The sequence below is a fragment of the Chamaea fasciata genome, unplaced genomic scaffold (assembly GCF_029207755.1).
Source record: "Chamaea fasciata isolate MVZ Bird 193981 ecotype frontalis unplaced genomic scaffold, bChaFas1.0.hap1 SCAF_21, whole genome shotgun sequence".
Taxonomy (NCBI): Eukaryota; Metazoa; Chordata; class Aves; order Passeriformes; family Sylviidae; genus Chamaea; species Chamaea fasciata.
Window position 1 is genome coordinate 4,811,587 of NW_027094106.1, and position 15,219 is coordinate 4,826,805.

Sequence of the window (15,219 nt, forward strand, 5' to 3'; positions counted from 1 at the left end):
GCCTTCCAAAATTAGATTCAGATAATCCCACCTTTTGGAGTAAATGAGCAGCAGATTGGTCTTAAAAATGAAATTCAAGTAAGCTCTTGGTAAGTGATATAAAAAATAAATAAGCTAATATGTGAGCAACAGAGAGCATCTCAGTGATAGATGATAACACAGATTACCTTTGTTGTGCTCATAATTAGGCTGGGCAGGGAAAGGAGAGGGAGAAGGAGGCATTAGGAAAGGCTTTTGTTTAGTCCTGTGTGGTTGGGTTTGGTTTGGTTTTTGGTGGGGTTTTTTTTTACTATTATTATTATTTTGTCTTTTTTTTTTTTTTTTCCCCTGTGCTCTGTGTCTGTGCATGTATGGCTCACCGTGCACGGATGAGGAATCGTATAGGAAATTTGCAGCTGCTCTAGTTATTCAGTAAGATTTGTATAAGCTGGCACAAGGGACAAAATTAGAGGGAAGTTGAACGAGTGCCGTGCAGTTTATTAGCTAGGCAGCCATAATTTTGACCTTGCTGTGGGTTAAAGGACACAGACCTGAGAAGAAATCTGTTTATCATGTAGGGAATTCATGCCATCCCTGACAGTGTACAGTGAACAAGATGGATGATCTGCCAAATTGGTCCCTCGCATGGGTGAATCAGGGCAAATTTACAGTACCATTCCTTTGCTGCTCCTGATACAGAAATAACATTTCCCAGGGATTCTGTTCGGTTCTATGATGACCCAGGGTGAGCAGAGAAAAGAAACAAGATTTGTAGGATCCCCTTTACCTTTACAGATTTACATGCACCTCCCTTTCCTTTCTGTCTGCCTCTTTTGCATCTCACATAAAGCAGTAAAAGTCAGGTTTTTAGGTTTGAGAGAGCAACTTCGAGTGGGTGTGTCAGGGAAGCTCTTGAATGCAGCATGGGAAAGCTCCCAGGACCCCGAACAACAGACACCATTATCCTCTGCACTCTGCTCCGTTTGGGCCTGACTGTTCCTGTGGTAATATTTTCCTTCAGCATTTGGGATGTGTTCCCCTGCTGCACAGGCTTCATGCAATGGAATGATCTGACAATATTGTGGATAACAAACTGAAAAATCAGTGAGGTTTGCTGGCAGCCACTGCCTGATGGGAGCTGAGAATCCTCTGTGGTGGCAGCACAGGGCTCAGAAAACTCTGGGCTCCGTTGGGGGGACTGGGTTTGGATGGGGTCTGGCCTCCTCCTTGTGCAGCTGAGAGCTCTTGCAGCTTCCTCCAGACAGCTGGGGTGTGTGAGGCTGGAATCCATGTCATTAACCCTGGCAAGAAATGGGTGGGAGACAGCAAAAAGGAGGAAGCAGCCCCACAGAAATGGGAAAAACTGGATGGAGAGGTCGCCCGTGCTCCTTATCTCCTGAATTATTCTTGTAAACCACGTTGCCTGTGTGTTGTCGCTTTAAAGAAGGTTCAGCCTGTACCCTCAGATGTCTGGAATCTCTGAATAAGCTCAGTCAGTACGTTCTGTGAGAGAGAAATTTATTGGGGGAAAACAACATTTTGTACAGAACCTATTGTTGTTGGCAAATTAACAGATTGGGAAAGCTTTCTTTGAAACCAAGTGTCACAATAACAGATTTGGGTGTCTCCTGATCCACTCGCTATCTTTATGCTGGATTCTCAAACACTTTAATTAATACGACATAATTACAAACTGTATTTTAATCTTGTTATTTCTGGACAAAGAGAATTGCAAAAATGTGATGTGTGTGATAAGAAACAAAATGAAATCAATAACACTCTCAAGATAGAGCATTGTATCAGTTGTAGAAAATCCCTCATTGACAGAACAAAACAGTGGCTGAGTGAGTTTCTTACAAGTCACAGAAGGAGGTTTAAACCAGTCTAGAATGGTAACTTTAAAACCATCCTTATATAAAAGTGTTGTGGCAAGCAAAACTGAGATTGCCTGACCAAGGAAATTGCGTGCAAACTTACAGACTATTGCACTTCAGTTTTTCCTGATTTTTATTTGTATTTGTACATCTTGTCTGTATAAGAAATCAGAGATGACTCAAGATAAAATTAGAAAATAACTCTTGTTTTTAAAAAGAGGCTTTTTAGTACCCAAGTCATAGCAAGTAGCATTTTGCATACTTAGGCATTTTTTGAAGTAGGTAGAATATAAATGAGGAGGAAAGTTAAATATCCTGCAATCAAAACATTACAATTATGCTAAAGTGGGGACTTTTTTCTCTTTTTTTAATTGCAGAAAGTACTCCAAAGACTTCTGCCAGTTGCAGTCCTGCTCCTGAATCTCCCATGAGTTCCAGTGAATCAGTGAAAAGCCTGACTGAGTTGGTACAGCAACCCTGTCCTGCCATAGAGACGAGTAAAGATGGCAAATCCCAGGAATCCAGCGAGCCACCTGCATCTGAATCCCAATCCACGACCCCTCTGCCGCTCTCAGGCCACTCAGCACTCAGCATCCAGGAGCTGGTGGCCATGTCCCCTGAGCTGGACACCTATGGCATCACCAAGAGGGTCAAGGAAGTGCTCACGGACAACAATCTCGGTAAATCGCTTTATTCTCGTTTCTTGACCAAAATCGTGTGTAAGTGCTCATGCTTTTGTTGTTAGCTACTGCAGATGTGTATGAGAATGCCTGGGTCCGACTCTGGCCTGAGCTTTAATTGGCTAAAAAAGACACCTCATCTTTCTAAACTGGTAGAAAGCTCCTTTCAGATTGTCACACTCCACTTCAAATGTCATCACACCCTTGCTTCTTCCTCAGCTCTGCTCCTGGCACAGCAGCCAGGTCCTGCTCCCACCTCCCAAAACAGAGTCCAGCAGGCTGTCAGGACCCCCAGGACCCCAGAGGCAGTCAGATCTCCCCTTGGGAAAGGCTGTTTCCCTCACACTTGCTAATTCCAGCCCCATTTTGGGGGGAGGAGAGGAGCCCAGATGGTTGGAGAGGCAGGTGCACCACAAGCAGGAGCACAGTGTCCCTGCAGAGCTGGGAGGGAAAATCCAGACTCAGCTGAGGTTTAGATAAGCCTGAGATAAGTGTACAGGGCCACTCAGTTAATTCCTGCTCAGAGATGTGCAAAGCTGAGGCTGCTTTTGCCTACAGATGGGTTTTTGGCTAGTTGAATTCAGTGCCATGACTGTTTGGAATAGTCCCAGGGAATAACCTGATGGGAGTGTGGGAAGTCCACATTAACACTGTCCCTGTGCCTCTAAATCACTGGCTCTTCGTGTCTTTAACCCTTGCTTCCCTCACAAGGCTTTGGGAAATGTTTCTGGGATCCTTTGAGGGCTCTGGCAGGAGGGCAGTAAGGCCATCCCAGTGTTACCTGCTCCTGCTTCTGGGTCTTAGCAAGGGATTCATCCCACCTGCATTAGGTGTTCAGGGGAATGTCTGGTGCTCTCCAGAAGTACCAGTTTCTCTTCCTTCACGACAAACAGGACCAAAAGTTTAGATTTAGACCGATGATGTTACATATGTGAGAAGAATTTTATTCGTATCATCTGAAAATGATGACTGTAAAAGTAAAAACTCCTCTATTTTAGTATGTGAGGAAGCCTTTTTTCATCTAGACACAGAATAACATATCATTGTCTTTAAAAAAAAAAAAATTAAGGGGGAAAAATACTGGGATGGGGGAGGTCCCAAGTTCTCATTCAACATAATTTTGGGGGAAAAAAAGGAAATGGCCCTGCCCACTGACATACCCTGAATGAGATTGTGTTCCACTGAGCCCAGCAGAATTCCTTGCCCGTGCATTTGGCTTGGGCAGGTGGTGGTTGCTTGTTCAGTGGAGATAACATAAGTCCCAAATCCTGGTATGGGTTTGCAGATCCAAGCCCCTGGTTTTTGGGCAAAATGCTATTGAGCTCTCTACCTGCTCTGGTGTTCCAGAGAGGTTTGGGAAAAAAAAAAAAAAAAAAAAAAAAAAAAAAAAAAGTCTTTTTGTTTACATTTGCTTTGATGCCATTTTTACTTAGTCTTTTTTATTTCCCATGATTTTTGTTTTCCTACAGTGTGGCTGACAAGCCTAAAAAGCAGCAGAAGAGCCAGGAAATGTGCCCCAAACTCTGCATTAGGTGTGGAACCAGTTTCAATGTCTCCTTTTGTGCCCTCAGTGTGCTAGTGCACCAGGTTCTCTGGTGCACAGGTTTCTCTGGTTTAGGCCACTGGGCCTTGTGAACCTGTCATAGGCAACTGGTGGTGGCTGAGGTGTCCCAGTGTCACCAGCCAGTAAAGACCACAGTTGTACAAAACAATTCAGACTGAGTCGGGGGAATGGCTTCAAATTGAAACAGAGTAGGTTCAGATGGGATTTTTGGAAGGAATTCTTCCCTCTGAGGGTGGGGAGGTCCCAGCAGAGGGTGCCCAGAGCAGCTGTGGCTGCCCCATCCCTGGAAGGGTCCAAGGCCAGGTTGGACAGGGCTTGGAGCAACCTGGGAGAGTGGAAGGTGTTCCTTTCACCAGGAGTTGGAACTGAGTGACCTTCACGGTCCTTTCCAACTCAAACCATTCTCTGAAGGCTCTGTGCCTTCAGCACACGATGCTGGCAGTGCCCACACTGAGATGCTGCTGATGCTCTGAGCTCCAGAAGTCAGAGTGTCCTCAGTGATTCCCTGCTGGGCTACACAGAGGGAAGCAGCTGCACTCAGCTGTTTGAGGATAGGGAATATTGGGCGTTTTGTAGGAAGGGTCCAGATTATCCATGAAACCAACACAGTTTTGTCCATTAGGATCGACATCAGTGGGAACAGGCATGAAGGATGGGGAGGAGTTTTAGGAAACCTGTGCTTAAAAATATTCCTGTTTTTGTTAGTGCTCTGAGGAAGATGGAGCGTGATACACCTGCTGCCTCCCGAGGATGATTTCTGACACCTTCCCCCTTAGCTTGGGAGCCTTTCAGGTGTTTTCTGCTGTCCTGCCATATCCTGACATAAAATAAACAACACAAACATCTTTAGCTTTGTTCTTAACACCTAGAGAACATGATGTTACCTCCTTCCACATTTGCATTTTTAATTTTTAGGCTGTAGTTTGAGGTTCATTTCCTTCAGCAGCACTGCCAGCACTGCTCATTCCCAACCCTTTTGCAAATCTGTGCCCCTATTCCTGTTCATGTGGCAGCACAATAACAGATTTTTAAAGTAGCTGTGTTATCTTGCTAGTAGCTGGCAGGTTTACAAGGAAATGGATGAGGCCTTGCTGATGTTTTTAAATACAAACAGGGAGCAGGTTACCCCAGCACTACATGTGATAAAAACATGAAGATAAAATTGATAAAACTTCCCCTGAATTTACCTCTTTTGTCTGATTTTCCTGATATTGAGGGTAGTGGAAAATCACTTATTACTCAGGAACTTGAGTGAATTCTGAATGTAGGTTTCTGTTCAGTCTGTAAGAACTGTTTTACAGCTTATTAGCAGAGTGTCATGTTAAGCCCTGTTCTCCTTTCCCCTCTCTGCCTCTCATTATCTCAGCTCCTTCCTCTGAAAGCTTTGCAGACCCACCTGCCCCACACATCTGAGTGGGATGTTCTGCAGCTTCTAACTGGTCCCATATTCCCTCCTCTCCCCATACAGGCAAAAAAAAACCCCACCAGGGCAAAAATCTTGGGATGGTTTTAAAGAGAAGGAGGAGGGGAATCTTGGAGTTAAGCACAGGGGATGGGTTTGTAGAGCAGATATTTGCCATGAGCTGTATCAGGGTCAGGGAAGGCTGTGAAGGCAAGAGCTGGTGGTGCTTTGCAGGCAGAGCTGTGGGGTCAGCAGCCCCCACTCATCCCCATTGACCCTTAGGGATCTGTTGGTTACCACTGGCTGCAAGTGCTGGGACGTGAAGGGAGAATGTTCTTTGTGTGTTAGTGAGGGCACTCCAAAGCTGCAGATCAGACACAGGACCCTGAGGCCCAAATTTGGGGTTTATGGAAAGATCTTTGGGTTACCTTGAGATCCCATGACAGCAGCACTTGTATCTTAAACCCTGGTGACTCAGATGACTCCAGGCTCTCTCCTGTAGCAGAAGTTGGTATCAAGGCAGTGCAGCTGAGGGAGAACACTGAAGTGAAGGGGTTTAGAAAACCAGCTGTGTGGTTGAGTTTGAGCTGTACAGGCATTTTCCCCAGTCCTTGAGAAGTTAGACCTTTCCCATGTGAAATCATTGTCAGCAATGCACATATGAACACTGTACACTGCAAAGCATTTGCAGATTTTACTCGGCCAGATGACAGCATTTTGTAAGAGAACTAAAATTAAGTGTTCTTAACTAGAAATACTGCAGAGATTGTAAAACAGAAATTGTATTGCAAATTCTGATTATCTCCAGTGGGTGAGGCACAGTTAGATCCCCACAGATAGTACAGCACAGAAATTCCATACGTGTTTCTGTGAGGACATTATATGGCCATTGCTGAAGGGGGAGGTTGCATTGCTCTTGGTTCACTGATTGCTGGAAATGTTTGGATTGCCCTGTTGGAACAAAGCTGTGGCACTGCCCTCCTGCACAAGAGCTCAGTAGCCTCACTGCTCTCGCTAGTTGCCTGCTTAGCTAGAAGTTCAGTTTATTTTTCCTCCCCTAATTTTATTTTTTGCACACTGTTTCACTGTAAGGTCCCGCTCCCCAAACATGTCGAACTCCTCCCTTTATCCCAGGCAGATCCTGAGGATTAAACTAAAGCTCAATATTTACCCTTCTAGTGGGGGGCAGAGCATTTATCCTCCTAAATGTCTCTTCTGGGTGTGAAGCAGTCCTGAAGTAAGAATAATTGAGGAATGATCTCGTGTTCTTTCCCGTGTCTCGGCTGAGCGAATTCATGCGCTTCTCCATTTCGCATTAGGTCAGCGTTTGTTCGGGGAGACAATCCTGGGGCTGACACAAGGCTCTGTCTCAGACCTGCTGGCTCGCCCCAAGCCCTGGCACAAGCTGAGCCTGAAGGGGAGGGAACCCTTTGTCCGCATGCAGCTGTGGCTCAACGATCCCAACAACGTGGAGAAGCTGATGGATATGAAGCGCATGGAGAAAAAAGGTAACGGGGAGCAGAGTGCTGACTCACCTCTTCTGCTCTTCCCAACACCAGCCTGGCGTTTATAACCCTCCATAAATAGTGGAGAGGCAGCATTGATCCGTTCTTAGGAGGGTTATGCAAAAGGACTTCACCACAGCTTTTTCGGAGCTTTTATTTGATGCTTGCTCAAGCAGATAGATCCCAAAATAAAAAGAAAACAAACACACAACAAAAGGCCGACCCCAAACCCTAAATATTCACCAGCTGCTGGGGAATCGTTGCTGTTTTCTCCTATAGATTAATTACTGAGGGCCTGGTGTATCACTGATAACTTGCTTTACCAAATGAGAAATGTGAGTTTGGGAGCTGGCTTTGGGTTAATAGTGCTGCAGCTGGTCACAGATGTTGGGCTGGAAGAACTGTGCATTGATTCCTGGGAAAGCTCCTTGCCTGTCCTGCACTGATGGTTGCTGAGAGGAGAGAAAAATGCAGCCTTTATTACAGGGTATCGCAGAATAATGATATTTGTAGCCTTACAGGGAGGGGGAAGGTGATTGTGTTAATACAATAAAATTTGTGTGGTATGCTCACATGAAACAGGGTCATGGGGACGGACCTGTGAGTGGTCTGAGTTGTTACTGGGTATTTTAGTAGGGAGTACATCCTGCAAATTTATCCAGCTCTCTCCGTTTAAAATTCATCTCTAAAACCCAGTGGTTATTCAGAGCCCTGTTTTTTAGTATGTTCATGTGATTTTACAAGAGAGACTCGTGGGCTGCCATTATCAGCAGTTAACTAATTAATGATATATACATCTCTGGAGCTACCCCTTAATGATATTAGCACAGACATCATTAATCGTGTACAGTGAAAGCTCTGCTGTTGACTGATGTTCTGAAAGCATTTACACATTTGATCAAGAACTTGGTGATTATATTTAAAATTGCAGTGAGGGAGCTTCTGGGAAAATTATAGTCTTGCAGGCTTTTAAGAAGAAATTCAAACCCTTGTCACAGTAACTAGTATAATATAAAGCAGTGCAGTATCTTAGCACAAATCGTGTATGATCTTCCATGGGGAGTAAAATCCACTTGGGTTTCCCACTTACGACTGTAAACCAAAGGGAATCGTGAGGGGTTTTGCTGTATTAGAAACATGGCAGGAATAAAATTGTCAGCTAGCTGGATTTTTATAGCCTCACCGAGAATATTGCCCATAATGCAGCAAAGTAAAATAAAAATAATTTAAAAGTAGTACTGACAATATCCTTTCAAAACTATTTTCTAAACTGGATTCTTATCAAACAGTGAGCGATACATATGGTCTGTAGATGGCATCTGAATAGAGATAAGGCCATAAATCATTGAGACTCTGCACTGAGCTCTGAACTGTGCAAGTGCTGTCCTCAGAGCAGAGCAGTCTAAAGTGAATTCAGCCCTGTATTTTCTGCAAAATCCTTTCATGCAGGTAAGGATCCTGTGATTTAACCTTTTAAATTGCTCCAGAGCCACATTAAGAATTTAACTTTCCCTTCAGCTAATGTCAGTTAAAGAACAATGCGACTGGGTCTGCTTCCAGTGAAACATTATTATCAATTATTTCTCTGCCACATTTTATTAAGGGAGTAAATTAATAATTATGATAAAGGTGAGCTGCATATCTCCTTTTTTTTTTTTTTCCTGTTCTGCCAGTCTGAAGTTTGTGCTATAAATGTCCCTTTGAAGAGGTTCTGAAAATTTGCAATGTACATTAACTAACCTCTTTGGAGGGAGCTGGGGGTTCATGCTCCCCAGGCTGAGACATTCCGCACACCTTCCCTGCCTTGGAAGAGTTCATTCCTCTCATAACCTCCAGGGTGTTGGGCTGCTGGAGCATCACACTCCTCACAGAACAGCACTGCTGTCAGAAGAAAATTGAATTCCCTTTATTTCCCCATTATTTCACTTTTTTTAATAATCTTGTTCAATACCACATAAGATAAAAATTATATTAAAAGGGGCTCTGTTTTATCTCGGTGGGCAGCTGTGCAATGGTGTCTGTGGCATCCCTAGCTGGGCACATGCTGGGGACTCTTCCCAGAGGGACACTGTGGGGGGAAAGGTATAACTCAGTCAGCCTCAGACCCACACCCAGACCTTTGCCCAAATTACAGCTGGGTTTCTTTTATTTCCTATGTCATATGACTGGTCACAGACAAAATCAAACTTCTCCAAAAAATGTTTGCAACTCGGATCTCAGTTTGAGCCTTGCTGTCACTGCACGCGTGCTGAATGATCTCCTTGCGTTGTCTACACGCAGCACAGATGTTTAAAAGCAAAAATTAAAATGGCAAAGCTTTTAAAAATGTCGTCTAAGTTCTCAGAGACCAGCAATAAAGCCTGAAGTCTGAGTCCTAATTCTGCCTTTGGCCCAGTGGAAATTTGTCCTGATAATAGATTATCCTCCAGAAGACAATTCCTCTGACACAACAGTGGGTCATCCTCCTCTTTATCTGTGTTTTAATGAAATATGTGCTTTTGTATAATTTGTTCCATTCACATGAGAGCAACCCAGCTCAGGCAGTGCACCTTTTGTGATCCATTTTGTGTAACCAGTGTGAGGTTACAGGAGCAGAGGAAGGAATAACATTTTTCCCAAGCTCTCACAGCTCAGGTTGTCCTTTGCTGTTTAAGACAGGAGCTCTGCCCTGCCAGAAATCCCTTGCTTTGGAGAGCAGACAAAGGGAAATCCTGCCCATCCTGGTCCCTGAGACTCCAATTACAGGTGGTCTGAGCACCTTTCACATCTCCCACGCCAGGTTCTGTTTTGTCCTGTGGCCTCCTTGAAGCTGCTGCCCATTGCTGAGGTGATGGATGTTGTCCTCCAGCCTCTTGGTTCTGCTGTGCAAGGAAGCAAGGGAGCCTTGGCTCTAGTTTGTATGTCAATGCAAGTTGGAAATAACACCCAGGAAGGAGTTTTGAGATCAAACACTTTATAGAAATATGAGATTATCTTGCTGGAATGATTAATTCCATGCTTGAAGGTTGTAACAGTTCCTTGAAGGCTGCAAAAATAAGGCCAATGGGTCACCTTGAAATAGTGCAGATTTTTTTGCAGTTTTACATCTGGCTGGAACAACTTAAATAGGTGGATTTTTAGAGGAGATTTATTAAAATAAAAAAAACACCACACTTTGTTTTTTATGGTTATTTCAAATGTGTGCAGGACTGTATCACGTCAGAGTGATGGATCACGAGCAACTCACGTTGTGTTCCATATCAGTGATCTTACAGAGTAGGCAATCCACAGGTAATCTGTCATATTCAGGAAAAACAAAATGTGGGCCATGCAGACACCCCCAAAGGTTACAGAGAGTGCTCAGAATTCACTTCCGTGATAGTAAAGCCACAGTGCCAAAGGTCCCACTGGAGGCACCATGGAGAGGGCAAGGTGCTGGGACCCACTGGAGCCAGACAACCCAGCCAGTCCTGGAGGGAGCCCTGCCAGGAGACATTGGCTGGGGTTTGAACATTGCCGTTTATTTGATTGCACTGATTTTTTATTCATTGTGCAGCCTCAGCCTGAAGGCAGAGCTGTGGGGAGAGAAAAATTGAATTTTTGAAGAATTTGGTTGCTGACCAGTGTGACTGGCCCCTCAGTGTCCCTGGCTCCAACCAGAGCTCCTGGCTCCTGGAGATTTAATGCCTCCTGGATTGATGTCAGGCTGGTGTAATCTGGAACTTATTAATACTCGAGGTTATCGAATTCTAGCTCTGGAATACATGAACTCTTAAATATCTAGAAGGTATTTAACAGGCCATTAAATATTTTATTGACAAGATTCATCTATATTTGCTGTTTTCAGCCCCCTCATTAGCAATGCTTGTGCATGATACTGCCAGGTGCAGTAAATCCCACCTCTCCATGCCCAGTGTAAATCAATCAAGTCAGTGACAGCCTTTTGCTGGGACTCCTTCCTTGCAGAATTTGCCAGGATAATTCACTCCCAGTCAGGGAGGGAAGTCGGTGGCAGGATCACGGGCTCCTGCCATCAGCCTCATCGAGCCCATCAGTGCAGGGAGAGCTTTCTTTAAAGTGTCTGTGTTTTGGAAGGAGCTTTGTGTAGGGGAGGAGGGTGCTGGGGGCTGGTTTTCTTTCATAACCTGTCACTGCCACAAGCAGAGAGCTGTAGGGAAAGGCAGCAAACGCCTGACGGCTCGTTCAGCCCATCCCTGGCATCTCCGGGCTCCAGGCGCCATCGTGTGTTGGAGATGGCTCGGGAAGGCTGGGAATGCTGCAGCTCCACTTCCACAGTCGTGTTTTCCTTCATGTCAGAGACACCTCCGTGTACACCTGAAGTGTTTTAACCAGCAAACCTCTTTCAGTCAAAATGGAGCACAACTGTCCCAGTCAGGGCCTTACGTGGGAGTTCACTCCTCTTGAAGGAGTGAACCTGAAATGAGTCGTGTGAACTGAACCCTGTCATTCGTGTCCCACGTTCATTGTAAAAGCAGAAAACTTTGGCAGGTTTTCAGCTGATTTGCCCTCTTTTCTGAGGGTAAACTCAGAAAAACTGAACCCTGTCATTCCTGTCCCACGTTCATTGTAAAGGCAGAAGACTCTGGCAGGTTTCCAGCTGATTTACCCTCTTTTCTCCTCTTTCTGCCTCCTGCATCCGCGTGTTTGGTGGTGCCCCATCCTTCCTGTCCCATCCCTGCATCTCCCCCCTGCTGTCCCCGTGTTAATCCCTCAGCTGGTGCATCCATCCACCCTGCACTTGTATCCAGCTGTGGCTGACCCCCCGTGCTTCCTTCCCTTCCAGCCTACATGAAGCGGCGGCACAGCTCCGTCAGCGACAGCCAGTCCTGCGAGTCCTCGTCGGCCGGCATCGACTACAGCCAGGGCGCCAGCCCCCAGCCCCAGCACCAGCTCAAGAAGCCCCGGGTGGTGCTGGCACCAGAGGAGAAGGAAGCTCTCAAACGAGCCTACCAGCAAAAGCCATACCCATCACCAAAAACCATTGAGGAACTGGCCACGCAGCTCAACTTGAAAACCAGCACCGTGATCAACTGGTTCCACAATTACAGGTGCGTGGCCTCCCGGGAGCCCTGCTCCTCAGGGATGTGTTGGCTTGGCTCTGGCGGGTGCTTCTCTCAGCAGACTGTGTGGGGTGGTTGTGCAAAACAAGCGGCTCTGACAGCAGGGAGGTTCTCACTAACACAGTGCTAATGCTCCAGACTAATTTTAAGTCATCCCTGAGGAGCAGCAATACTCACATATTGATGGAAGTAGTGCTTTTAAACAGAAAGTCTGGCTTTCGGGGTGGGCATGGATGTAGAGATGGCCACTGATGAATATTTATAAACCCACTGCAGCAGGCCAGGCTGCTGTGTGTGACTCACATGTGCACACTCACGGACACGTGTTGGGTGTGTGGTGGGCGCTCTCACTGGGTGGGGGGTACTTGGAAATGTCCTTCACTGGATGCCATCAGAATGGCCCTGCTTTCACTGTGTCATTTTCCTGCATAGGAAGAAAAAGAGGATTTTCTTTTAGGCCTTGAGTCACTGAGCTCTGAAAATAAGCACAGTGTTTGTGCTGTGTTTCTGGGAGGTTTCACGGAGTCCTGAAGGACAAGGAACCAATAACCCTGAAGTCAGCTGCGGCCACAGAGAGGGACTTGTTACAAGGGCCTGAAGCATCAAGACAGGGGGGAATGGCTTTAAACAGCCAGAGGGCAGAGATAGATGGGATATTGGGAAGGAATTGTTCCCTGTGAGGGTGGGCAGGCCCTGGCACAGGGTGCCCAGAGAAGCTGTGGCTGCCCCTGGATCCCTGGAAGTGTCCAAGGCCAGGCTGGGCAGGGCTTGGAGCAGCCTGGGCTGGTGGAAGTTGTCCCTGCCCATGGCAAGGGGTGGAACAAGGTGAGCTTTAAGGTCCCTTCCAACCCAAACGATTCAAAAATTCTGTGATTTATTTCATTGTTATGATTAAATCATCGAGTCCCACTGAAATAAAATGTTAGTCTGTTCAGTTGCTTTCCCGTTTAAGGAGGAACCTTCTTCCACATTCGAACCCCTGAAGTAGGTTTTGGCCTGGAGGCAGCGATAAAAAGAGACAAGGCTGGAATAGCACATAAGAATTATAAGGATTTGAATAAACACATTATCAGCTGTGCTTGGGATTGGAAGTCCTAATTAATGCAGCAGACTTTTCTCCAAGAAATTTGTGCTAATGAATATTGAACAGGTACAGTTAAGCTACCAGATTTAATACTATTCTGCTCCTACACTCGGAGCCAGTAATGTTCCTAATTAGTCCAGATTGCTAAACTTGTTTGTTTTTAAAAACTGCTAACATTTAAAGGGTAGGTTTTCACTTCGGCCCCTCTCAGCTTTTACTGAGGAAGTCGCTGAAGCAAAAGCAGCAGAGTTTAATGAGCTATCTCCGAAATACTGCGCACAATAGTTAAATAATGTTTATAGTAAACAATACGAAATTTTAAAAAACCGAGTAATCATATTTACACTGAATTTCACTGCCTTGAATTCAGTACAGATGCAGCCTCTTTTCACCGCTCAGAGTCCTCCAAATGCAGGCCTCTTCCAATTCCCACTTGCAGGCAATTATACACAAGTTGGAGGGATGCCTATGGAAATATGTTCCCTTCGGCCTGACAGCAAAATGTGCTGTTCTCACTTGGGCAGACGAGCGCGGGAGCGCTGGTGGCAGGTGTCACCTCCCGCGTTATCACCAGATCCCTGCCTGGGCGTGTGCTGATCAGCGCCTTCAGCCCCACCTTCCCGGGGAGGAGGTGCTGACAGCTGGACACAAAATCAAACCCTGCAAACGGGGAGCTGTGGGCAGCACTCAAGGCTGAGCTTTGAGTGATCTGGGCCTGCTCCCAGATGTGCTGCTGGGACTCCGGGGCTTTCAAAAGCTGTTTCAAGCCTGTTTGGAGCCCTATGTGCTCTGAGCACTGAAAAATCAAAACACAGACCGATTTTTTGTTCCCCTTGGCAATAACTTTCCTAGCTGCCGTGCATGAATTTCTTTTGAAATCATGTGTAGGGTGTTGCAGAAGAGGGACAGGTTCCATGTTCTGTGAGGGGAGCAGGGTCTGACTGTTCCGCAGCTCATATGTCATAAGAAATGGGTGGTCTGTCTTTCAGTCTTCTCTAGGCCACACTTTATTTATATCTTTTATACTCTCCCTCGGCCATTTCTTTTCCAAACTGAAGGGGTTTTTATACAGGAGCAGTTGCACATCTCAGACCATCTGCTTGTGCTTTAATAGTAATTTTTCTGTAGCTTTAGATAAGGGAGGACAAAGATTTGGACAAGTTTGTCTTGCTGTCTCTTGGGAATCCTGTTGCAGTGATGCTTTTCCTTTCTGATTCTGCCCAAATCTCATTTTCCAAAGGAGGTTGCTACAGCAGGATCCACCTTTATATTCACCAGATGGAAAGTCAGCATTAGCATTTATTTCCTGCAGCAGAAAGAAACGCTGAAAAAAATATCCTCAGCAGGCAAAGAAATAATTCACTTCAGAATATAAATGGGTATAAAGGATTTTGACATGTGTGCAAACTTCTCCAAGTCTATGGCTTTGCATTCATACCAGTCACAGAGCTCTCAGAATATACAATAAATATCCCTTGCTTTGCACTAGTGAAGCACATACAGGACACATCAGAGTTTGAGGCTCTGATGGCTCAAAAAAGCAGGGGGGAGGAATTTCTATGCCACTCCACCTGTGGAAACTGGCACATAAACTCAATAAGGCCACAGAGATGATACTACAGACGCATCAGGAATGAAACCTGGAATTGTAATCCAGCACTCTTGGATTCTGAGTGGATTCTGAGTGTATTTTTCATAGAACTCTGTATTGTGCTGGTTCTGATGTTGTGTAAAGGCTTGTCCAGGGAGCTGCAGCAAGCACCCAGGAGATCTCTGATGGTTTAAGTTCCACTGGTGAAAGCCAGCAGGGTGTGTGGATGTTGAGGCCAACACCTTCCTCAAGAGGAATGCTCTCTGGAATCCTCTAGCTGCTGTCACCAGCTCTTCTTTACCATAAGAATTTAATTACTATGTTAATCAGGAGCCAGACCAGATTCCAGAAGCAAGGTACTGGGTGTGAATTCCCGGGATTTCCACAGACATGGGTTTGATGTTTGTAGGGCTGTGGTCAGATTCTCAGCGAGGTTCAGTACCTGCTGGAGCTGAGGTATTTTAAATGCCATGCAGGCAC

At 45.6% G+C, this 15,219-nt stretch overlaps 1 protein-coding gene across 6 annotated transcripts in view; it reads left to right on the plus strand.

Moving 5' to 3' along the window:
- The window catches only part of CUX1 (cut like homeobox 1), a 268,820-nt gene that overhangs the window by 219,533 nt on the left and 34,068 nt on the right, over window positions 1–15,219 (plus strand). For 5 of the 6 annotated variants that reach the window (XM_066202180.1, XM_066202181.1, XM_066202183.1 and 2 more), the window contains 3 exons: window positions 2,231–2,533; window positions 6,819–7,007; window positions 11,788–12,052. The exons of the other annotated variant lie outside the window; for it this stretch is intronic. In XM_066202180.1, coding sequence (XP_066058277.1) covers window positions 2,231–2,533; window positions 6,819–7,007; window positions 11,788–12,052 — 757 coding nt within the window. The remainder of the gene's footprint in view (window positions 1–2,230; window positions 2,534–6,818; window positions 7,008–11,787; window positions 12,053–15,219) is intronic. 6 annotated transcript variants of the gene reach the window in all.